Source organism: Neltuma alba, unplaced genomic scaffold (assembly GCF_004799145.2).
Source record: "Neltuma alba isolate B1F8T4 unplaced genomic scaffold, ASM479914v2 tig00012410_pilon, whole genome shotgun sequence".
Lineage (NCBI taxonomy): Eukaryota > Viridiplantae > Streptophyta > Magnoliopsida > Fabales > Fabaceae > Neltuma > Neltuma alba.
The window spans coordinates 132,600-156,383 of NW_021636902.1; the positions used below are offsets into that span (position 1 = coordinate 132,600).

Below are 23,784 nucleotides of genomic sequence, written 5' to 3' on the forward strand. Positions count from 1 at the left end.
CCTTATACAAGAGCTCATGGTGATTTTGGTTCTAAGGAACTTAATAAAGAAGGGTAATTCAATCTTGATTTTGAATTGGCATATGATTTAAGGATTGTCAACACTTTAAGAAGTAGGAGGAGCGTAGATCATATATATAAGAGTGGAGCCTCAAGGTTGCAGATTGATTTCTTTTTAGTATGGAATCTAAATAGAAGATTATGTAAGGACTGCCAAGTGATTCCAAGGGAAATCCTTATATTAAGAGTTAAGGTCTTGGTCCTTGATGTTCTTGATAAGATACGAAAACAGAAGTGTCAGCAAGTTATAAAGCCTAGTATCAAGTTCTGGCTGCTAAAAGCTGACAAACAACTCAGAATAAAACGATTGGAACTTATCAAAAAAATAAATAAATAAATAAAACTATTGGAGGAAGATGATTGAGAGTTGCAAGGAAGCATTAAAATCATGTGGGATGAAACATCCATAAGAGTTAGGAAGGTTGCTAAAGCAATTTTAGGTGAATCAAAAGAAAAGGTTGGTATGGCATTTACTGAGGAGAAAATTGCAGAAAATCATTTTAGGTGGTTCAAACATTTGCAGAAAAGGCCGTTGGGGGCATCAATGAAGAGAGTTAAATAGATGGTCTTTAGTTGTATGAAAGGTGGTGGAGAAAGGCCAAGAATGACACTAAAAAAAAGTTATTAAATGGAATCTATCAGTGAACAATAATCTAAAGAATTTGTTGTTTATAAAGAACAATGGTATTGGGAGATCCATAAAGTTATCCTCACTAAATCGAATACAGGTTTTCATCATCAGAAATATGATTTTCAACATAAAGTTTGGTAAACATGTTCCTTGTAACACAACTTCCATAAAGAGAAGCTGAATACAAAATTGAATACAAAATCAAATAAATCCTGACCTGAGGTATATATTTTATTGTCGTCATACAAACTTGAATCACACTGCAAGATGGTTAACTTCAACACAGTTAATTAGGAGATCAATCCTAAATAAACATTCGTGCACATGGCATTCAATCATGTAATGTCATATCTGTGAAGTTAAGTGTAGAGAACCGATGTTATCGAAGGCAGCTCAAATAGGAGAAAATTAGTTGAGAAAGCATAACATACTTCAATATTGAGAGAAGCCACAGCCAATGGTGTTCAGGCAAAGCTATGAAGAAGCAGATTGTGACAACTAACCAAGTTATGAACACAATTCCACAAGCTATTTTGGACAACTTCTGATTTCCACGCTACAATAACAGACTAGAATAAGAAATTTCAACAATAACCCCGAAAATTAAAAGAACAAAAATAAAATTAAAAGTACAAAAAGCTCAATCAAAAAGATTATGATACTTCATAGATTGCAATCTGGAACAAGGTAATTGCAGTGAGTAGAACAGCATGAGATGAGAAAGCAACATCATTTGCTGCTACAGGTATCATCTGAAACACAAATGGAATTTAATATGGTTTCTAAATATCAAAGCTATAAGCTTTGAAGAATTAGTATTTATGAGCTGCTTATACAAGGAACCAACCTCATTTTGACCGTACTTATCTTTGTATTGCTTTTGAACAGTAGCGCTGAAGTATAGAGATGTATTGTAAAACATATAGGATGAGTGCTTCGTGAGATTCAACAGCACAAAATCGAAGTTCAATCCCACAACACTGAAATCAAATAACCATTTCCAACACCCATACGAATGAGGCGAATTAAAATGATAAAAGGAAAGGAGTAAAAGCAAGAAAGCTGTATTTGTGAGATAATAATAAACGAAGGAAGAAGTTGATATATTTTGCTGGAACCTTTTCCTACGATAATTCAAGTAAACTTGAGGGTAGAAACTGATAGACCAGCAAACAAAAGTCAACCAACCCAAAACTTCGTATGACACATGAAGTGGGACCGAATTCCAAGATGCCATTTTTGACGTGGAGGGCTTGCTCGTCTGAGGTAAATTTTTGTGCTAAAGAAGCCAAAAAAGTACAATAATTGCATCAAAGAGCTGAAAATAGTTAATGCCTTGAGGCAAATATTAAAACATTCCACAACTACACTTAAAGTGATTAACCTCCCTAATAAAGTCAAAGAGGACACTTCATAATAAGGGTTAATTGCATAAAAGGACATTTTTGGAAATGCATCATAAATATTTCCCTAAATTTTGGAAAAGGACCATAAAAAGATGAGCAAATGACAATTAAGTATCCTATAAGGAAGTTAATATTAATCAAATCCTCCTAATTTCCCTAATTAAAAAGAAGATTTAAGGAATTTGGGAGTCATTTCGGGCACATGCAAAATAACCAAAATACTATTTGTTCAAGTTTCACAGAAACAGCCCCCTTTGACCAAAATGTACAAGATAATTCTATATAGCAAAATGGCCTCCAAAATTAGGCACAGCACCAGAATACAGTAACAATGCATATCCTCATTCCCCAGCGATATTGCCCAACATCTACATGAAGCACAATACAAACTAACAACACCCAAATTACACCAATTATAGAACCATACAGTACTATAACAAGACCATAATTTTCTCCCTCCCTCTCTCTCTCTCTCTCTCTCTATATATATATATATATATTTCTAAACCAGTCCAAAATGAATAAAAAATGAAAGGGAAGTTCTTACCTCTAGTTATGGTAACTCTGTCCAATTAACAAGCAAATCAACTTCAGTTTGTTGCACTAATTCCAGTCCTCAGTTCATCAGCTCATATTTGGTGTCATAATCACACGTCTCATTCATGTTCTTCAACTGTCTCTCTTCTGATATCTTTTTGTTTAAAAATATCCCAAAACCCTTTCTTCTATTAGAAATCTGCAAATGCTCGCCAAATCGGATTAAGAAACTACTCGGCCAAGGTTAGTAGATGATGAAGGGCATTGATTTTCCGCAAAGCTCACCTAATAATAAGCAACAAAGCTTTGATTTTTAGTTCACATTCACGGCGGAGAAAGTCCACGCTATTGTTGATCTTTCTTTACATGCGTACTCTTCCTGCTTTTCTGTTCTGACCGAGGAATGAAAATGAGGGAGAAAGATATTCTCCCTTTTTGGTTTGTCCATCAATGTAAATTGGCTTTTGATACAACAATTAATTGCTCTATTCTATTCTAGCCTTGGTACTTGCATCAGAATTCAGATCCGACCGACTGGCGACGGCACTGCCTAGAACCAGAAAACAAAAATTCATATTTCAAAATAAATATTTTTCTAATGTTTTTTATATTTTTTAAAAAGTTTTTTCAAAAAAAAAAAAGTATAAGTACGTGGAATTATATTTATTTTCTACAAAAATATTAAAATCCCCTAACACCTCGTGAACCTGTGCTGAAGCCACATGGGATGGTACCTCGTATAGGCCCGTGGGTTACGGCCAATCGGCCATGAAAAAGCTGTGGGGAGACCGGATCCCCGATTCCGTGTGGATGGAACAGTGGGGTGGGTAAAGGGGTAAAAGGGCAAATCATAAAATTAAGGAAACTCCTCAAATTTTAACTTAAATAATATTAAATGAATGAAATTAGTATAGTGATAGATCATGATAAAATAAAGCCACTTGACCAATAAGCTGTTAGTTGAGGTGGTAACAGCCTCATCCTCATAAAGAGAAGAATACAAGCTTGAATTTCGGAAAACGTATTTGTTGGGAGGACTATTTTAATCTTAAATCTAATATGATTCGAGGATATCCTTGTTTTATCTAAAAAAATAAAACCACTTGAAAATTCTACATGAGATGAGGCATGAGACGGAACCATTATTTACTGAAGAAAACTTCAAGTCCATATTCGTCATGAGCTGAATTTTAAACTTGTCTATATTAATTTTTAATCGCTTCACAATTAATACTTTAATTCTTATCATATATAATTTATTTTGAGTCATCAAATAACTTTGTCTCTCAGGCCTCAGCCCAGAACTCAAAGGCTTGCCGTCAGAAGTAGGTGCTACTTCTTCCTGTTCTTGTTGGTCCTCGCCGGAAAAAATGAATATTTGGATGCCAGAGATTTGTGCTCTTCCACCTGTTCTTCCTGATAAAAAATTATTGGTCATAGAGTATGCATAAGAAAAAGAAAACATTACCACTTTGTCAATTTAGATCAATCAATTGAAAAAAAATAACAGATTCCATCCAACACTTTTTCCAGTTCTCTTGACTTAGTGGCAAAAGACAGAGTTAACATTCTACAACACATCCAACCATATACATACACACGCGCACTTTAAACTACTCATACTTCCAAATGCCACACATGCAGCTTTCCTTATGACAGATTTAATCAACGTTTAAAATTAATCCATATCGCCGACAGTAGCAGGAAAAGGATGAGAAAAAGAGGAAGAAGATGAGGATGAGAAAAATGAAGAGGATGTCAATTGGAAGATGGTGAATAAATCCATCATAGAGAAGGCCATAGAACTGGACGAACAAAACGTTATTTGGAGCCACTAGGATTGAACTCGAAGGAAGGAGGAAGTAGATATCGACCCTAGAAATGAAGTCGAAGAGATATTAGAGACCCAAAAAAGAGAAAAGGAAATAGTGAAAAGAAGATTATGAATATAAATGCTAGTGTTTGATGGACGAGGTGGTCATTCCAAGTTGAAATGGCAACGACACCTCGAAAAAGGTTGTAGAGGAAATGATCTTCAATATGTGAGGACCCACTTTCTTCCTCGGTGGCTTTCGCCTTCTTCTCCTACTCTGTCACTTTCTTCCTCATCATCTACCCTTCCTTATCTTCGCTGTTCATGACCTTGTTCATCGTCGTACTCACCGGCTTCTTTCTCTCATGCCTCGTGGAAGAGAAAGAGTTGGGTTGAAGCTCTCCATTGAATTGAAAAATAGAAAGAAAAAAGAGTAGTGAAGGAAAACGGATAGGCGCACCTGGGAAAGGAAAAAGGAACAATGCAGACTCTCCTACACTGTATTTGCTGCGGAGTTTTATCAGAGGGAGGGGAGGGAAGTGGAGCTGCTCTTCTCCTCTGGATTGGCTCTAACAATTTTTAAAGAGAGGAGACGACCGTCCTTAATATAAATTTTATTTAATTAATTTAATTAGATTAAAAAAATTCAGTAAGTTAGTTAATTATAAAAAAAGTGATACATTTTTCTTAAAACACCATTATAATCTTTCTTAATACCTCCTCTACTTTTTTACTTGATTATGGTTGAGGGAGTATCTATAGGGATAATTTAGAAAAAATTAATAAATATAATAAATGAGTATTATATTTATGACCAAAACCAACTCAAGAATTGGATTTTATATTAAGGACCGGGAGAGTATTATAATTTCTCTTTTATCTTCTTTTTGGCTCTTTCATTCTACACTTCTCCCTCAATCTTACAATTTTAATAACTCTAATCATTTCAACTTCATTCTCTTCTTATATTCAACTAAAAAAATCAAACTACTTAAAATTTTGAAAAAAATATGAAATGATAAAAATCATAAGGACAAAAAAAGAAACGATGAAGAATTATAATATTTTTGAAAAAGTCAATATAGAGTAATATTTACTTAAGCTAGATAATAAGCATCGTTTAATCTTTTAATTAGTTAAAAAATTAAAAAAAAGGAAATAAAAGATTAAAAAATAGTAACAATGTAATTTTTCTTTTGAACATATTAGAATCAACTAATAACATTATGGAAAGAAATTTGATTTCAATTTTTTTATTTTGTTTTATCTCAATGAGTTGTGCTTGTGGCAAAAGCACAATCTAGTGGTTTTTTTAAAGTTGATAAATTGCCTCATACATATTGATAAAATCAAAAAAAGGAAAAACTATATTGGAGGTACCTATACTTTTTTTCAATTTTCAATTTGGTACCTATGTGTTTTTTATTCTTAACTAAATCTTTATTTTTCCTCTATTAACATCATTAATCCTTATGTAGAGACTAAAAATATCAATAGAACAAAGTTATAAAAGCTAATGTTGCTAAAAAGATAAAATTAAATGTTTAATTAAAGGGAAAAAAACACATAGGTACCAAATTAAAAATTGAGAGGAAGTATAGATACCTTCAATATGGTTTTCCCTAAAAAAAATAAAAAACATTTAAATTTTATAAGAACAAAATAGTTAATTTTTGAATAGCTCCCATCCCTTCTACTCTCATGTCAAATAAGGTATCATTAAAATGTCTTCCCTTTCTTCCCTCTGTCAATCTAAACAAAGGATTATTAAAATTCCTTTCATCTATCAATCTAAACAAAGGATTATTAAAATTCCTTCCCTCTCCTCGCCTTTCTTCCCCTCCCTTCCCATGCCCTGCCCTCCCCTTTCCTTCTTTTTGTCGAGCCACACACAACGCTAGAGAAAGATGAAACATGGAGGAAATTTCAACATTTGAAATTCAAATCTAACCCAACTACCTCGTAACTAGAGAAAAAACACTGAGCCACAAGCTGACATTGTTCACACAGCCAGTACTATTTATAAGACTGTAAAATGAGTGGGTGAGCCCTTATAAGAAAAAGGGAGAATTATAATGAGATAAAAAAAATACAATTGTAAAACAAATCTCAAATATTGTCATTTTCTATATCTAAACTTGTTATAGGTTGCTTAGGTTATTATTGAGACTTTTTAGTAATTATTTTTCTTTCATAAGACCTCCTTAAGGAAAATGACTCAACTTAATTTTGATTTTTAATAACAACTTAAACAGCATTTAATGACAAGTTTAAAGGTAAAAAAATAATAACTTTTGAGACTTGTTTTATAATGTCACTTTGATTTTTTTTTTTGAATGAAAATGAAATGTATTAACAAATATGTGCAAAATTACAAGAGAGAGCAATGTCACTTTGGTTCTTTAATCCTATAATACTACCTCCATTTCTTAATATAAAAATTAGACAACTAATTTATAAATACTAAAAAATTTAATTAAATTAGTTATTTGTAATAAATAGATATTGTGTTTCCTAAAATATATTTGTTAATTATATGTATTGAAATGACTTCCTATTAACATGTACATTTATGACAAGGATTACTTGAAAACAAAATAAATAAATATTAGAAATAAAGTGGATTGAGTTCTTGTATTTTGAACCAAATTAAATTTTTAACTAAGTTCTATATTAAATACCAAAGGTAGTAAAATTTTAGAACTTTTTGAGACAAAACTCAAATAAGGTCACAGTAGTGGTCTTTAATGGAGTTGTCCCAATAATTTTTAAATCGAATCCGAGATTTTGCAGCCCTACTTCTCTAAGCAAAGGCCTGCCCAGTCCTGCTTAAGTAAATGGGTTAACGAAGTCGATGGCCAAAAACAAAAAACAAAAAAGGTTAACAAAGTTAGATTGCAGCTTACGTGGCAAACATAGCTCTCAGATTGACGTGATCTGGCAAAATCATATGACTGTCAAATTATTTTTTCTTTCCGATAATTTCTCCTCTTTACTTTTTTTTTTAAAATTCAATATTCAAATTTTAATTTATCAGTATTCAATTAAAAATTAATTATAAAATTAACCTAAAAAGCGTTAAACTATTAGATCGCTTAATTAGAGATATAATTCTGCATAAAAATGGATGTTTTTATAATTTATATTTATATTATACATATACTAAATAAATAAATATATTGATTTCTACAACTTTTCCTTATTTTATGAGTATCTTTTCGTTTGGTTGCAGAGCGAAATCCAACGAGATGGAATATCGGCCAAAAAAGAGAAACTGAATGGAATAAGGTGGTGCCGTGATGCAGAATAAAGTGGACATCTGAAAAGAGCCGTGCTTCCTACCTCCACCCCTCTATTTTGGTTCCAAGCAGTGGATCGCCATTATAGCTATTTAAAGGTAATATTCGGTTCCACATATCTGCTTCTGCGAATGAGAGTTCGAATTTGCTTCGGAGTTATGATTTATTCTACAGAAGTCCCATTGTGAAAAAGGCTTCAATAGTCTTATTGCATATAATTCCCTTTCATTTCTTGATCTTTGGATGTTCATGGGTCATGCCTGGTTCGTGCTTCATTAGCCTTATTGCATTTGAGCCCCCCCCCCTTGAGGATACCAGCTTCTTACTTCTGTTAGTGCAGTTCCCCGTTCCCTTTTGCACTATTTATTCTGAAAATTTTCATTTTTAATGTAGTGTTGGGAATCAAATTTAATATGGTGTTGGGAAATCAAAGTTCTGATGCGAAATTATTGCTATGGGGTGTCAATAATAGCTCCATCATAGAAATAAATGATTAAAAAGTGCTGTGAGTTTGCATGATGGTTTTGATGTTCTCGAATTCTCTGAACTGACGTGAAAAGCTTAACGTTTATTTATGTTATGGTAGATATCTATCTTCTTGAAGGAGGTATGAAAACATTATGGTCCAATAATGTGTTCAATAGAATTGGTTGTGTCTTCATAATGCATTCGCTTATATTGCTAAAATAATTGTTATTGTAGTGCCAGGGAATGAGTAAGCTGCTGTTTCTGCCATTTGTTGAAGCATCAGAGTAACGTTTGTTACACCAACTGTTTAAGCCAGATACTTAATATTAGAAGAGGGAAGGATGACTGCAGGGAGAGATATGGCAAGTCAAGAGCTGCCCAAAAAAAGGGTGGCGTTTGTGTTGATTGATGGGTTGGGTGATGTGTCATTGCCAATGTTCGAATGCAAGACTCCTCTTCAGGCTGCAAAAGCCCCCTGCTTGGATGCCATAGCATCAGCTGGAGTTAACGGACTTATGGACCCTGTTGAAGTAGGCTTAGCTTGTGGAAGTGATACAGCTCACCTCTCCTTGCTGGGCTATGATCCTAGAGTTTATTATCGTGGTCGAGGTGCATTTGAATCCATGGGAGCTGGACTGGCAATGTCACCTGGTGATATTGCTTTTAAGGTTGCCTTTTAATTTAATTGTTTCCTCTTGCATGTTCTTGGAGACTTTTTCTCCCTTTATAAAACTATTCTTGTTCACATGAAGGTAATGAATGCTTTAGAAAGCATCCTTTGTCCAGAATGCATTTGTGTTGAGTGGTGCTTTATTTGACATTAGGGCGCCATTGATCTGTTCCTTTATGTCAGGATTGCTAGAAAAGGTTTGTATGAATATTTCTTAAGTAGCACATATAGCACTCTTAAGTTGAAAAATCTGTCAATATTTTTCTGGCTTCCTTCCATTTCTAGAAAAGGGGACCTATGATCTTAACTTCTCACTTATAGTTACTGTATATAAATTTCAGCTTAATTCGACAAATTTGACTACTTGATGCATAATATTTATTCATTTCTCAATATTCTCAACAGCAGGCTGGTTCTTACATCTCTTTGGGGAAATACCTGCCTAGAATCTTTGACTTAAAGATAGTTACTTTTGGCACATGTGTTTGAGCATTTCCTTTCACATTCATATCAGTTTGATATGAAAAGGGGGTTGTCCTTGACCTTCCCATTTGATAATGAATTTAGCCGAGAATTTTCTTCATTCTTCCTCATGATGAGAACCTAATTAATTGCCTTCCTACAGTCGAATTTTGCTACTCTGGATCAGAAAACTGGAATAGTCACCAGTAGGAGGGCTGACAGGCACTTTGAAGAAGAAGGTCCCATACTGTGTTCAGCCCTCGATGGAATGAAGCTTCCTTCTTTCCCACAATATGAAGTCAGAGTCAGGTGCTGATACCTAAGGCTGCTATTTTTGTTTCATAAACTGTTATTTGTCAATGAATATAATCACTTCATATGGACAGATATATCATTTTCCATATTCTCATTTTCAAATATAACTTCTGATAGCATCACAGTTTTATTTATTAATAATAAACTCGATTTTGTATTGGTGTGTGTCTCATATGGTTGCTTTTTATTTTTTTCATCTGGTTTTAGGATTTTGTTTAAATTTCTCTTCATTCTCAACCCTTAGGTTGATTAATCGATGACTGGAATCTTAGAATTCAAAGGTTAATGTAGAGTTGCTCAGTAAAAGTAATAGCTTCCATTTTCTTTTTCTTTCCTTTTTTCTTTCTTTTTTTTCTGCTGGCGTGGGGGCTATTCTTCTCATAGGTATGCAACAGAGCATAGATGTGGAGTGGTTGTCAAAGGACCAAATTTGAGTGGAAACATATCAGGAACTGATCCATTGAAGGACAACCGCTTACTTTTGAAAGCAGAAGCTTTAGATGATTCTGATGAAGCAAGGAATACTGCAGCTGTTGTTAATGAGTTGTCCAATGAAATAACTAAGATTCTAGTTTCTCATCCTGTGAATGCTAAACGTGTTGCAGAAGGGAAGAACATAGCTAATGTAGTTCTATTAAGAGGTTGTGGTATTCGAATTGAGGTATGTTCTTTAAAGTTCATCATATTTTGTTCATTTATCTGCCAAACATGAACGTGCTACGTAATATAACTAAAGTATGCAGATTAATCCATTTACACAGTCTGCTACCTCAGAGGAAGTGAAGGCACATCAAATAATTATTGTTTAGGAAATAAGAGCATTTGAAGTTTGAAAATAATTATGGTGTTGGCTATTCTGGAAGAATTTTTGTTGTTCCTTCACTTGAAATTTATATTTTTCTGTGCTTTTGATCACATATCTGGTAAAATACTTTGATATTACAACACATGATATTTCACCCAAAAAAAAGAAAGAAAGAAAAGTGACGTATCAGGAGTTGTGATATAATTTATTGATACTAATGTGTTCATTTACATGGTTTATATGTGCATCTTTTAAGTTGCTTATTACAGGTTCCTCCATTTGTAAACAAACATGGTTTGTGGCCATGCATGGTAGCTCCCACAAAAATAATTGCTGGCCTGGGATTATCACTTGGTATTGATATTCTTGAAGCTCCTGGAGCGACTGGAGATTATCGAACATTACTCACTTCAAAAGCATTAGCAATAGCCAACGCACTCTCAGCTCCATTGAAGTCTCGTCCTCAAGTGTTTGTGCCTGGAGGGGATGAGCATAAAGCTGGCCGGTCAGAGGGCTATGATTTTGGATTTCTTCACATCAAGGTCAAAAATTTATCAGTTTTGGTTTCATCCTATTCGCATACTTTCAAGTTTTTCTCTATTACACTTCACATCAGTATAAAAATCTCATATGTATGGATTATGTCTCTTCCATTGTTAGTTTTTGTCCAAAATGAGGGTCTAAACTGTGATCGTGTCTTAGGACTAACATCACAATTGTATGCGTGTTTTCTAAAAAGTGATTATGCACACTGATTCTGGTGCATGTTTCTCTTGGAAATTAAAAGCAAACTTTAGATCTAAAACGTGGAAAAGTAAATTGTATTTTATTGTAAATGCCATTGTCTTTTTTTTTTTTGGGCCAAACCATTGTCTGTTCATCCTGTGTTCATTTTCTTTTTGGCAGATATGAAACTGAGCTTGAGATCAATTTTGAATGTGTTTGATATGCTTGGATTGTTTTCCTCTTCCATTTGTTTTCAAATATGAGTTAAACATGAGGGTTGAAGTACGTTTTCATGTTCAGAATTGGGACATATAATTTGGAAGTGCATAATACACTGATGTATGGGTTGAGTTTTCTTTCTCTTTGTGAGAATATGATGCCAAGGTAGGTTGGTGTTCTTTTTGAAATTGTATCACATGCTTGGAGTGAAGAAGTTTCTAATTCCGTTTTTCAAACAAACGACTGGACTCTTTTGACGTTCTTTTAATCTGTTGGCAGTGAGTCTTCTGGGTCTTTTGGAACAATTTTGGGCATGTTCTGATTGCATTTCCTTAGATGATTCTGGATAAAAAATTCACAGCTTTTGATTTTATGCTAGCAGTGAGAATTCTGGAAATATGGATTTGTTTTGACATGTTGATTTACTGAGGTTTGCTTGCTGCATCATTTTGTCTGAGCTCAGTGTTTTGACTACTGAAAGTTTTGGTTTCGCAAAAATTTTTGTTGCATTGGAATCAATAACAAAGAGAGTCACATGCTTTTGATTTTACAAGTCCTTTCAGCATCTCATTTTCAACATTCTAACAAAGGACTCCAGCCACTCTTAATAGAGTCTTCAATTTAAAATTTTTATGTCCCAAAGTTGAATATGGTTGCTTTTAACACTCATGAGTCATGAGACTCAACAAGGCAAAAAAATTTAAAATGTTAGTGGTTATGATAAAATTGACTGATGGGTCTTCACCTAAGAGCTCAAGTCTCGAAGTTGAAATGGCAGAGGACATGGTTTAGGGCCCGTATAATCCTTGTAGGTCCCTGTTCTCTTATGTATTTTCCCTCAAAACCATAGGTATGTGTGCCTATGGTTTTCTCCTGCTTCTAGGGGAAGCGCTTTTGAGTGAGGTGTTGTGTAAGAGAGTGTAATCAAATTGATTCACTGGCCTTCACTTAGAGCTCAAGTTTTGAGGGAAAATGCTCTTTGTCAAAGCATGATGAGGCGAGCATTTTATTATCAAGAAACTATTGATTATGCTCAGAATATTCCAGGGCCCGACCTTTGTGATTTTGTGAAAATCAATTGGAAGACAAAATCACATCTCTGAGATTCTCAACAATGAACTTGTAAAAGTGAAAACTTCCTCAAAGCTTTGTTCTCATATGCTGTGGATGATATAATGTCCAAATGCCTGATTCTTTTGCTATTGAATTGGCCACCACTTTTTGTTGGTTAAAGAACTGGCTACCAGTTGATCCTACATTTCCCTTTCAATGGCCCTGCTCTCTTGTTAAACGAGATTCTTGCCTGATTCCTTTTGCATTATTCCACGATTTCTTATGGGCGTAGGCATCCATGGATTTCAGTCTTATGGTTCTTCATTATCACCGTATGGCTTTTTTTCCTCAGTGCCCATTTTTTTTGGGCTTTCAGAAATGTTTCTCTTCGGCAAGCATGGTTATTGGCAAGAACTTAATTGATCATTTGGTCTCATAATAAATTATAGTTTAAGAACTTGAAATGTCTCTATAAGCTAATTTTAGCTTATTTTCATCTGCTTGAAAATCAAGACTGGTCAAAATAAGCTTTAAAAAAATACAGTTCAGGCTGATTAACCTTAGTTTTGGACAAAATTATCCTTGTTGACTTGATAACTACACAAATTCATCTTGGATTGCTTGTTTATACACTAGTTAATTTTAGATAGTACTGATGCCAATATAACTTGTTTAATAAAATCTTCATGAACTAGCAATTACGTAAGCGAATTGACGAGAAGCAACCTTAGAATGCTGCTTCTTTTGCTCTCATTATTTATCTGCTTAAGCTATGTTTATTTCTGGAAATTTGGATTCTACATGATGACATATTGTGGTGCTGCAGGCAATAGATGATGCAGGACATGATAAGGCAAGTGTTCTCAAGGTCAAGGCGTTAGAAGCTGTAGATCGAGCAATAGCACAGATGGCAAGACTCCTCTGGGAGGCAGAATCCACTGGAAATTTTCAGTTCATCCTTTGTGTCACCGGAGACCACTCTACTCCAGTTGAATATGGAGATCACAGCTTCGAACCAGTCCCATTTGCAATGTGTCGGCTGAAAGATTTTGTCAGTGCCATTGGTGAGAACACCATAAGTGAAACTTCTCTTGACCCATTTCCTCTTCCAAGTGTTAAAGCTGGTGAGGATTTAACCAGTGATTTGAAAATAGAACAAGAGGCAAGAGATAAAAGATGTCAATCTTACAGCGGTGATTCGGTTTATGAGTTTAACGAGATAGCAGCAGCAAGGGGATGCCTCGGTCGATTCCCTGGTGGTGAGATGATGGGAGTTATAAAGAAATTCCTCACCCTTGATGCTGCTAAAGAATTGAAGAGTTAACTGTAGTTCATGGCTTTCTTATAACTTAAAAGCAACCTGTTTCTGTTTTCTTTTTGTATTTTGTGGTGACATTTTTCCCTTTCTTCTTCTTGCTTTGAAAGCAAGTTGTGATTTCAGTTTCTTCATAACTTTAGAATATATGAGATTGTAGAACAAGAATTTCTTTCCATTAAAACAGCAATGTAAAATCAGCCTAAAATAAACTTATCTGAAACGTGTTTTTGGTTTTGTCTGTTTCAATAACTTGTATTATCTTTCAATCTTACTTCCATCATATCAGTTGTCAAGGATAGAATGCCTAAAGTAGTGTTTCAGACTACAGAACTTTACACAGTCTGTGCAGAACGAAGTTCAGCCTTAACATTCAGATTGTGATGGTCCTCTTCAATAATGGATTATGCATTCATGATTAGGAGGAACTGACGTTTTTTGGTCCTTCTGAATAAGATTTGTCCAGAAAATTATAGATTTAATTTTTCTTTCAAGTTAACTATACATATAATGGCATAAAAAGAACTAAACTATGTAGTACTACCTCCAGTCTTAATTATAAAAGGCAGTTGACTAATTTGAGGAGATTAAGAAAGTAAGTTGAATTAGTTATTTGTCCTAAATAGGTGTTGTCTTTCCTAAAATATCCTTGCTAATCAAGTGTATTGACTAGAACTATCATTGTTAGAAGAGCTATTTTGGAAAAAAATAAATAAATATGAGAGACAAAGTGGATTGGGGTTTTATATTTATGACCAAAATAAAAGTCAAACAGGGTCTTATATTAAGGACCAGAGGTAGTACTATCTTATTTAAGTATAAAAGTTAGTTTTTAGTATATTTAGGACCGGATATAGTGTATAAGTTAATGAAATATAAGTAAAAAGTTAAGTTAAACTAAGTTAATATTTTATTTAAATTAAAACTAACATCAACTCGGGTAAGTTTTCTGGCATTAAACCATTCATTATCCATTATTATTTACTAATTTAGACAAATTACGAGGATAATAATATTTTAAGAACTCAGAATTTTAAATTTAAGTTGTCAATCAATAACTTAGTCCTTTATTGACATTTTAATGGAAAGTTAACAAGGAAAAAAAAATCCCTATTTGTATACGAGTTGAAAATCTTAGAAATCTCAGTTAAAACCACTGGCCGTTTGGCTAAGTGGGGTGTGTGCTTTGCGGGTTCAATCCCGCCCCCTTATAACCAAAAAAAAGAAGAAGAAGAGAAATCTCAGTTAAAAATCTTGAATTGAAAGTATTGAAAGAAGTCTGCTAGGATTGTTTACTACTAATTAACTTTTTAATAATAGTTATTCCAACATTTCCAAATTGTATTCCATTTATTTCAACTTAACTTTTGAAAATTTTCAAATTAAAAATAAATATAGAAAAATTAATTAAAAACGCAAACATTTTAATTGGAATTTAAATATTTAAAAAACCCCTAAATTAGTTATTTGATATCAAAGTGTTATCAGGCATTCAGACTTTTGACAAAAAGTGGGGTAAATTTATGAAAATTTTAAAAATAATAAAAACAGGCAATAAAAAGAATTTCCTGTAATTTTTTGTTACATTTTGGGAAGAATGACATGGAAGGACCATTAAAAAAAACAAAACAAGACACTGAAGCACAACAAATTTATCAAATAGCATAAAAGGGTCAATGCTGAAATGCTGGGACATAATCAGATACTTGAGTCGTAAATTTTAAAACTTTAAGTATAAATCTTCCAAGCTTAATCATAAAAATGGTAAATTAGGGAAGCAGATTAAATTCTAAAAATTCAGTTCTAAATCCCATAAACCCAGTTGTCAAAATTAGAGGAGTAGTAGTTGTCAATTAATTATTCTTTTCGGATAGTTTTTCTAAGTCGCGTTTTAAAAGAGTGAATAACACTAGTTTGACATTAAATTATTAATTAATATGATTGAGCCAAGCTTCATGTCATTTATCTCTGTCAAAAACACATAAATAGTATCTATTGTACTTAATATAAAAGTTAGTTTAAGATTCAATTTGGTTTTAAATATAAGAGCCTAATTCACTTTGTTTTCATATTTGTCTATTTTTTCTAAAATAGTTCTAGTAATAATTGCACATGTTAAATGTTCCATCAAATAGAAATTCTAGTTAAGAAACATGATTAGCAAGGTATTTTAGAAAAGATAACATCTATTTATTATAAATAACTAATTTAATATTTTTTAATTTACTTAAATTAGTCAACTAACTCTTATATTAAGTATTGGATGATAATGAGTGTACATATATTTATTTATTTCATAAATGCCTTTCGTACATGTTTTCAAGACAGGTCCTTCACACTTGTCTTTTTAAATGGATTGTTTTAATTAAGAGATAAATATGGAATTTTCTCCATTATGTCCTTTTTTTTTATGTGAATTTATAATTAAATGCTAATATTTTAGAAATAGGATACATGACCATATGTGATTGAAAAACTTGACACAATGAATATAAAGAATTTGTCCTAAGTATGGCCCTAATTAAAAATGTAAAAGTTACAATTATAAATTGTGAAAGTTTAATTCAATGAGAATGGATTTCAACTAGCTGAAAAATTAACCAACATAATAAGACTTAGAACTAAGTTTTCAGGACTTATTTAAACTTTTAGACTATAATTGAGTGATATGTTAACGGATGATAATGTAAAATCATTTTTATCCGTTTTCATTTTTCTTTTTTAAGTTGGTTCTTTCTGCCGGCCAAAAATAAAAAATTGGATCATTCTTTTATAGTTCCGTAAATTCATATTGTATGAATTGAAGAGCTAAATAACTAATTTAAAATTATTAAGAAAACTAGTTAAATTGATTATTTATAATAAATATATTTTAATTTATCTAAATTATCCTATTTAATTATGTATAATGAAACTGTCCCCTGGTAAAAATTCCCCATCATAAATAGGAATATTTTGAGAAAAATCATAAATTAGGATACAAAGTACTCTTCTTGTCCTTAATGTAAAACTTTATTGTTGAGTTGATCTTGATTCTAAATGTAAAATCTATTTATCATATTTTTTTAATTTTTTCTAAATTATTCCTATTGATATTCTCTCAACCAAAATCAAGTAGGAGGGGAGGGAGGATATTAAGATAAATAATTTATGATATTTAAAAAACATGTCATATTTCTTACAATTAACTAACTTATCTAATTTTTTAAATATAATCAAATTAGTTAATAGGTCTTATATTAATGATTGGACAAGTAAATTCAATATTTATATTTAAAATCAAATCTAACTCAACAACTTACTTTTATATTAAAGACCGGAGTAGTTTTTGAGTTATATAAAGTAGCATTCAGCATCATGATATAAATTATGGTGTTTTAAGAAAAAAAATCATATTTCTTACAATTAATTAACTTACTTAACTTTTTTAATTTAATCAAATTAGTTAATATGTCTTATATTAAGAACTGAAAGAGCAGATTCAGGACTTATATTTACGATAAAATCTGACTTCACAACTGCTAAGAGCGGAGTAGTTTTTGAGTTATATAAATAGCGTCCAACATCATGATATATTATTAAGATCTAATGTTCTTGTTATTTTTCCGTGCCTCTATCATTTTAATTTTATTTATAATACATTATGTAGTAGCCTAAGTTATAAATAAAACTAACTGCTGTATATAAGTGAAAAATAATATTAAAGTGTGTTGTTACGTTAGAAAAACAACAATACAACATTTTGAGCTATAAACTTGATCCTACTTGGTAGAACGGTAAAAATATCTTATAAGTACGTTTATATAAGTAGAGATAAATTTTTTTTATATATTTATCTCATACTCTATAAATTATTATTAAAAAAACACTTATAAACTACTTATAAGCTGTTCTAAGTAGGTATAAAATTAGGTTGATAAGTTTTTAACTTTTTATTGTCATTTTTCTCACATGTCTGTTATTTTATATATTTATTTCGTACTCTGTAAATCATTATTAAAAAACAACTTATAAACTACTCCCTCCGTTCCTTATTAGAAAAGACAAATAACCGAAGTACGTTGATAAAAAAAACAGTTAAAATTAGTTAAAAACAATTAATGTGTAAAAAGTATAATTTTTTTCCAAAAATACCCTCATTAATAAGGAGAGAGAGCATGAGAGAGAACAATTAAATTATTAAAAGAAAGAGAAGTGGGAGGGAGAGAGAGTGTGAGTTGGAAATAATAAATGTGGGTAAAATAGTAAATCAACACAAAAAAGTAGAGACAACTTGTAAGTGTCTCTTATATATAGAAACATGCTATAAGCATCAAATGTCTCTTATAATAAGAAACGGAGGGAGTACTTATAAACTGTTTTAAGTAGGTATGAAATTAGGTTGATAAGTTTTTAACTTTTTATTGTCATTTTTCCCACGTCTGTCATGTGGGGTCATTTTCGATTTTCCCTTGCTTTCTCAATGGTCAATAGCTGCCCTTGCCAGCACCCACTCCACTCCTTCCGCGTCCTTCGAAAACTGCTTGTCGGGAAAAATTTTTGTCCCCATATTCTCACAAAAATTTCATTGACCAACGAAAATGGTCAGTCACTGTGTCTTCTCGGCTAAATTGTCTAACACTGCACCTTGCTTCCACGCTAAAGGTACTTCTTGTTTCGTTTTCCTTTCAATTGAATTTTTTTTTTTTTGTATTATCTTCATATTCTTGGCTTGTTCTAGATCTGTTATCTCTGTTTTGCTGTGATGCGGTAAATTGACGTTGTTTGAGTACTATGAAAGAACAATCAGTTCTAGAAATTGAAGCGCTGGAAAATGCAGTGATCGATTGCCTCTGACAAATATGAAGCTTTTTCATAAAATGGCAAAGATAAAAGGATTGCACTGTCAAAGTGTGAGGCTTTATGAACAGCTTGAAATCGTGAAGAAAACCATGAAGTTTACGAAGAATATTGTAATTTATGAGTTATGAGCAACTTTCGAGTTTACTAGCAGAAAGCTTCATAGTATTTTTTTCCCCCCAAAATAAAGTTGGAGATTTTCTCCCCACGGATCCTAGAGATAAAGAGACAGGTTTGACCTCCTCTCTTCTCTCTTCCACCAACGATTCTCTGGTATGGAAGAGAATTTTCTCCCAACTTGATCTTGATGCAAAATAAGGATAATCGGGTAGATACTGCCATTCAGGGTGAAACTTCACTGCAATCATACACTCATCTAGTTCCTTTCATTGAAGACGGCCCTCTTATGAAACTTGAATGTAGCAAAGAAATTCAAGCCATGGCAATGGAGACAAGCTACGTTAAAGTGCCAGAGTGACTGACTTCCCTTGAACAATTCATTTCCATTTTCAAAAGCTTCCATGGTGACAAAGTTAACTTGAAAATGTATTCACTAATCTTTTGGGGTCTTCTGAGCTGGTACAGATTTTGTCACTCGTGTGGTTGGATATCTTGCTTCGGAATTTATGGTGTCTTAATCTTCTGCCTCTACAGAAAAAATGCAAGCCACTAAGCAGCAGCAAATTGTAAAGGTTTTCTTTCAAATGGGAAATTTTTAAGATTGAAGTGTCGGTAATAGTGGGCATTAAAAAGAAGTTTGAAAACGCCAACTAGGACTTTGTAATAAGATTTATCATAAAGAGCGGGTAGTGTTCTTAAGTTTGACAGTACATAAAAAGTAATATAAACAATATTCCTTTACCTGCTTATAGAACCCATACCACACACTACAATGGAGAAATAGCTGTAGTCTGAATTATTCAAAGGGAAGAAACATGAGGGTCTTGAGGTACCAAATTGATGTGAAACAAGGGAGAGAAAGGAAGAATCCTGAGAGAAAAAGCGAAACTGAGAAGGAAGCCAAGAGAGAAAATTGATAACTGCAATGTATTCAATACCTATTCTCAAGTTGGCCATCAGCATGAAACCCTAAAGCTACTTATAGTAAAATAATAATAAAAATGAAAATAACAACGATAATAACAATTAATTCTAATAATGAAAATGCTAAAATACTGATAAATCCAAATAAATCCCAAGTATCCTTGAACTAAAATTAAACCATAATTATTTCTCATCCCATATTCCACCTCCAATGGTAGTGCATAATGGTCGTTCTTCAAATCATGTTTATATTACTTCTGAACTCTTGAGGATATGTTAAAAAATAAGGCCTAATTGTTACATGTTTTGATTGAATTGGCATTGTGTTTTGTTTTTCTGGTTGACTGTGATTTTACCTTCCCCAACTTAGTAGTATGGCTTCGTTATCACATCGTCTTGTTACTTGCTTCCTTCAGTAAACGGCCAGTGGCCTCAGCATCTTGCCTTGGGTGTAAAGCCAGTGCATGTAAGACCAAATGCCAGCAGAGTAATAGCAACTTCGGATGTTGACAAATCAATTAAAATTCCCCATCAGTGGTACAATCTAATTGCAGATCTTCCTGTTAAACCTCCTCCGCCATTGCATCCTAAGACTTATGAACCAGTTAAGCCAGAAGACTTGTCTGCTCTTTTTCCTGATGAACTGATCAAACAAGAGGTGACTAGTGACAGATTCATCAATATACCAGATGAAGTTCGAGATGTTTACAGTCTTTGGCGACCAACCCCTCTTATTAGGTTCGATTGACTGTTATTTTTATCTGAAAATTTGTTTCTAAAACTGTGGTCAGTTGATCTTATAATTCTTGGTTGAACTTAGAGCCAAGAGGCTGGAGAAGCTTCTCGATACACCTGCCAGAATTTACTACAAGTATGAGGGTGTAAGCCCGGCAGGATCACACAAACCCAACTCTGCTGTTCCACAAGCCTGGTATAATGTTCAAGAAGGCATCAAGAATGTTGTGACTGAAACTGGTGCTGGACAGTGGGGAAGTGCATTAGCCTTTGCATGTAGCATATTTGGACTTGGCTGTGAGGTAGGAACACTATATTGATGAATAACTATTCCACATGACCGTAGGACTTGTTCAATAACAAAATCTCATGTTATGAACATCCTACTAGTACTTCTACAAATTTCTAGTGTGTCTAAACTAGGAAACTGGAATGAATCTCTGATTCTTTGATTACAACTCTTGTTAACATTCAACATAGTCACAGTTCCATTTAAGTGACTCTATGCTTTTTGTCAAGAACCGTGTCAACTCAAACATTAACTGATATATGATGGTCCATAAATGGTTTTATTATAAGGGAAAATTGCAATAAGATCTCACCCAAGCGAACTAAATACAAAAAAGTCTCTTGAAATTATCAAACTAATATGAAGTTCCAAGGGGCCTCATTGCAATAAATTTCATTTGTTTATTGACCAAGTTGGCCTTTTTTTTTTAAAAAAAAAAATATGCATTGACAATTGAAATGCAGTCGTTAACAACTTAAGGTGTAATGATTAACAACTATCATGGCAAGTATTGACAAGTCATGTATTATATTTTTGTAATGTGCTGAGAAAATCTGTTATCAATACTTGCCGTGATAGTTGTTAATCATTACACCTTAAGTTGTTAACGATTGCATTTTCAGTTGTCAATACATACTTTTAAAAAAAGATAAGGACAATTTGGTAATTAAAACAAATAGAATTTATTGCAATGAGGTCCTTAGGACTTAATAATTTAATGATTCCAAGAGATTTTTTTGTATTTAATTCTCTTGGGTAGGACTTTATTGCAATTTTCCCTTATTATGATCTCTAACATGCTTTCCACGTGATGACCCCATCATCTTTTCCCAATTTTTCTTGGTAGACCAAAAACTTAATTTTAACTAAGAATATTTGGCATCAACAGAACTATAAATCACTGGGTCATGAAAGCTATTATACCATATCAAGAATTATCCCCACTTACAGGTTTAAACTGTTACAAAAATGTCTATAAATACTTTTTAGAGTGAATTACTCTTCCCTCTCCATGCCCAACTTGCACTAGCCTCTCATCTTCATCAATGTACAAAGACCTTTGAAACTTCAGGTTAAAAAAAAAAAAAAACTTCAAAACCAAAATATTGAAAACAAACCTCACTTGTCCACGCTACTAAGCCGTCAACATTATCTTTTAAATCCTTGATCCATCAAGACAAGCAAAAAAGTTGGTGGTGTGAATGTAAAATACTAATTTAAAAAAAAAAAAAATGCACATGATTTTGTTTAAGCTCAGAAACTGTTATGAACAATTACAGGTGTGGCAAGTTCGTGCATCTTTTGATCAGAAACCATATCGAAGATTGATGATGCAAACTTGGGGTGCAAAAGTACACCCATCTCCATCTGCAGTCACCGAGGCAGGGCAAAGAATCCTTGAAAAGGATCCATCAAGCCCTGGAAGTTTAGGAATAGCAATATCAGAAGCTGTAGAGGTTGCAGCTAAAAATGCCGATACCAAGTACTGCCTGGGAAGTGTGCTCAATCATGTTTTACTACACCAAACTGTTATTGGAGAAGAATGCCTTCAACAAATGGAAGCTATTGGAGAAACCCCCGATGTCATCATAGGATGCACTGGTGGTGGCTCCAACTTTGCTGGGCTTAGTTTTCCGTTCATTCGAGAGAAACTCAATGAGAAAATTAACCCTACTATAAGAGCAGTTGAACCTGCAGCTTGTCCTTCTTTAACAAAAGGAGTATATGCATATGATTATGGAGATACAGCAGGGATGACTCCGTTGATGAAAATGCACACACTTGGACATGACTTTGTTCCTGATCCAATTCATGCCGGTAAAAATTTGTTATTATGAGAGATTTTAGCTCAGATTAGTCAGTTCATACATTTTTCCTTGCCCTAATCTGTAGTTTTGCTTTTCTGTAGGGGGTTTGCGCTACCATGGAATGGCTCCATTGCTGTCGCATATTTATGAGTTGGGATTTATGGAAGCAATTGCAATTCCACAGACTGAGTGCTTTCATGGTAATTGTAATTGCCACTATTTGAAAGATTAACTGCTACCTAGCCTTGGTTTTTCAATGAAAACGGTATTTTGATTCTTGATTGATAAATGCAATTTCAATTTCGTTCTTCCCGGATCATTTATTTTAATGTAGTCTATCAAATTATGATAATAACACAAGTGATGCTAAACTTAATGGATTGCTGGCTTGGAAATTTATGACTTGCATTGTATGGTACTGCCTTGCGTTATGTCAGCAATTTGTTAGGTTTGATGTTAAATTTTGATTAGTGATAGGATGGAAGGATAACACTGGCAGTATTTTATTGATCGAGGGACCAAAATATTGTTTTCTGTTACTCGAATGAAAATAGAAGCAAGTAACTATGGAAGGACTTAGAGAGGGTGACTTGTTATTTTGTTGCAGGTGCAATACAGTTTGCCAGGTCTGAAGGGTTGATACCAGCTCCTGAACCTACTCATGCTATCGCGGCAACTATTAGGGAAGCTCTTCGCTGTAGAGAGACTGGAGAGGCCAAGGTCATTCTGACAGCAATGTGTGGACATGGCCATTTTGACCTGTCAGCTTATGAGAAGTATTTGCAAGGTGATATGGTTGACCTCTCATTTTCACAGGAGAAGGTTCAGGCTTCGCTGGCCAATATTCCTCATCTGATTGCCTGAATTATTGAATGAGTAAAACTATAGAAGACACTTAGGAATTAGGAAAAGGCATGTTTGTCTTCCTCTTTTAAATCATAATTTTTGTCAACACTTGTCGGCATTTTCCTGTTATTCAGCGATCCTTCAGGTTCCATGAGAAAGTTTTTTAAACTTCTCATCTGAAAACCATAGATCACGGAGTTGTAGCCCTAGTATTAACTATGTATGTGCCATACTGGAAGAGTATTAATAAAGTTACTTGGAACTTCTGGTGAATAAGACCAAATTTCTTCTTTCTTGATACTATATCATCTGATGTGCATTGTTTAGAAACCTCATTTTTGGGAGCTGTTGGTATATTGCTTTCATGCATTCCAAGGATTCTGCTGGGTATTAATTATACCAGCTTTTCTTCTGTTTTATTACTCTTTTTTTTTTTTTTGGTAAC

General features: G+C 33.3%; 3 protein-coding genes across 5 annotated transcripts; 2 read left to right on the plus strand and 1 right to left on the minus strand.

The window, feature by feature from the left end:
• Positions 1 to 945: 945 nt before the first annotated feature.
• Positions 946 to 1,927, minus strand: LOC114726906 (cystinosin homolog). The gene is made up of 5 exons (XM_028913627.1): positions 1,809 to 1,927; positions 1,538 to 1,670; positions 1,353 to 1,442; positions 1,122 to 1,246; positions 946 to 994 (listed from the first exon to the last, which is right to left on the minus strand). The coding sequence occupies exons 1-5, from the start codon at positions 1,925 to 1,927 to the stop codon at positions 946 to 948; spliced, it is 516 nt and encodes a 171-aa protein (XP_028769460.1).
• A 5,763-nt stretch (positions 1,928 to 7,690) lies between these two features.
• Positions 7,691 to 14,023, plus strand: LOC114726891 (probable 2,3-bisphosphoglycerate-independent phosphoglycerate mutase). Of its 3 annotated transcripts, none has more exons than XM_028913610.1 (6): positions 7,691 to 7,843; positions 8,448 to 8,881; positions 9,509 to 9,654; positions 10,045 to 10,321; positions 10,735 to 11,007; positions 13,290 to 14,023. In XM_028913610.1, the coding sequence occupies exons 2-6, from the start codon at positions 8,555 to 8,557 to the stop codon at positions 13,785 to 13,787; spliced, it is 1,521 nt and encodes a 506-aa protein (XP_028769443.1). In that variant the 5' UTR covers positions 7,691 to 7,843; positions 8,448 to 8,554; the 3' UTR covers positions 13,788 to 14,023. The 3 variants fall into 3 exon arrangements, with proteins under 3 accessions (XP_028769443.1, XP_028769446.1, XP_028769445.1); XM_028913613.1 differs by lacking the exon at positions 7,691 to 7,843 and adding an exon at positions 7,912 to 8,008; XM_028913612.1 differs by lacking the exon at positions 7,691 to 7,843 and adding an exon at positions 7,914 to 8,075.
• A 4,263-nt stretch (positions 14,024 to 18,286) lies between these two features.
• Positions 18,287 to 23,669, plus strand: LOC114726892 (tryptophan synthase beta chain 2). The gene is made up of 6 exons (XM_028913614.1): positions 18,287 to 18,422; positions 20,078 to 20,399; positions 20,482 to 20,698; positions 21,966 to 22,503; positions 22,595 to 22,693; positions 23,101 to 23,669. The coding sequence occupies exons 1-6, from the start codon at positions 18,359 to 18,361 to the stop codon at positions 23,355 to 23,357; spliced, it is 1,497 nt and encodes a 498-aa protein (XP_028769447.1). The 5' UTR covers positions 18,287 to 18,358; the 3' UTR covers positions 23,358 to 23,669.
• Positions 23,670 to 23,784: the final 115 nt, after the last annotated feature.

Coding starts and splice junctions, on each gene's coding strand:
- LOC114726906 (XM_028913627.1), bottom strand. CDS start 1,927: ATGGCATCTTGGAATTCGGTCCCACTTCATGTGTCATACGAAGTTTTG. Junction 1,443..1,537: donor ATAAGTACGGTCAAAATGAG/GTTGGTTCCTTG, acceptor TTTGTGTTTCAG/ATGATACCTGTAGCAGCAAA. Junction 995..1,121: donor TGGCTTCTCTCAATATTGAA/GTATGTTATGCT, acceptor ATGTTTATTTAG/GATTGATCTCCTAATTAACT.
- LOC114726891 (XM_028913610.1), top strand. CDS start 8,555: ATGACTGCAGGGAGAGATATGGCAAGTCAAGAGCTGCCCAAAAAAAGG. Junction 8,882..9,508: donor CTGGTGATATTGCTTTTAAG/GTTGCCTTTTAA, acceptor GCCTTCCTACAG/TCGAATTTTGCTACTCTGGA. Junction 9,655..10,044: donor CAATATGAAGTCAGAGTCAG/GTGCTGATACCT, acceptor TTCTTCTCATAG/GTATGCAACAGAGCATAGAT.
- LOC114726892 (XM_028913614.1), top strand. CDS start 18,359: ATGGTCAGTCACTGTGTCTTCTCGGCTAAATTGTCTAACACTGCACCT. Junction 18,423..20,077: donor ACCTTGCTTCCACGCTAAAG/GTACTTCTTGTT, acceptor TGCTTCCTTCAG/TAAACGGCCAGTGGCCTCAG. Junction 22,504..22,594: donor TCCTGATCCAATTCATGCCG/GTAAAAATTTGT, acceptor GCTTTTCTGTAG/GGGGTTTGCGCTACCATGGA.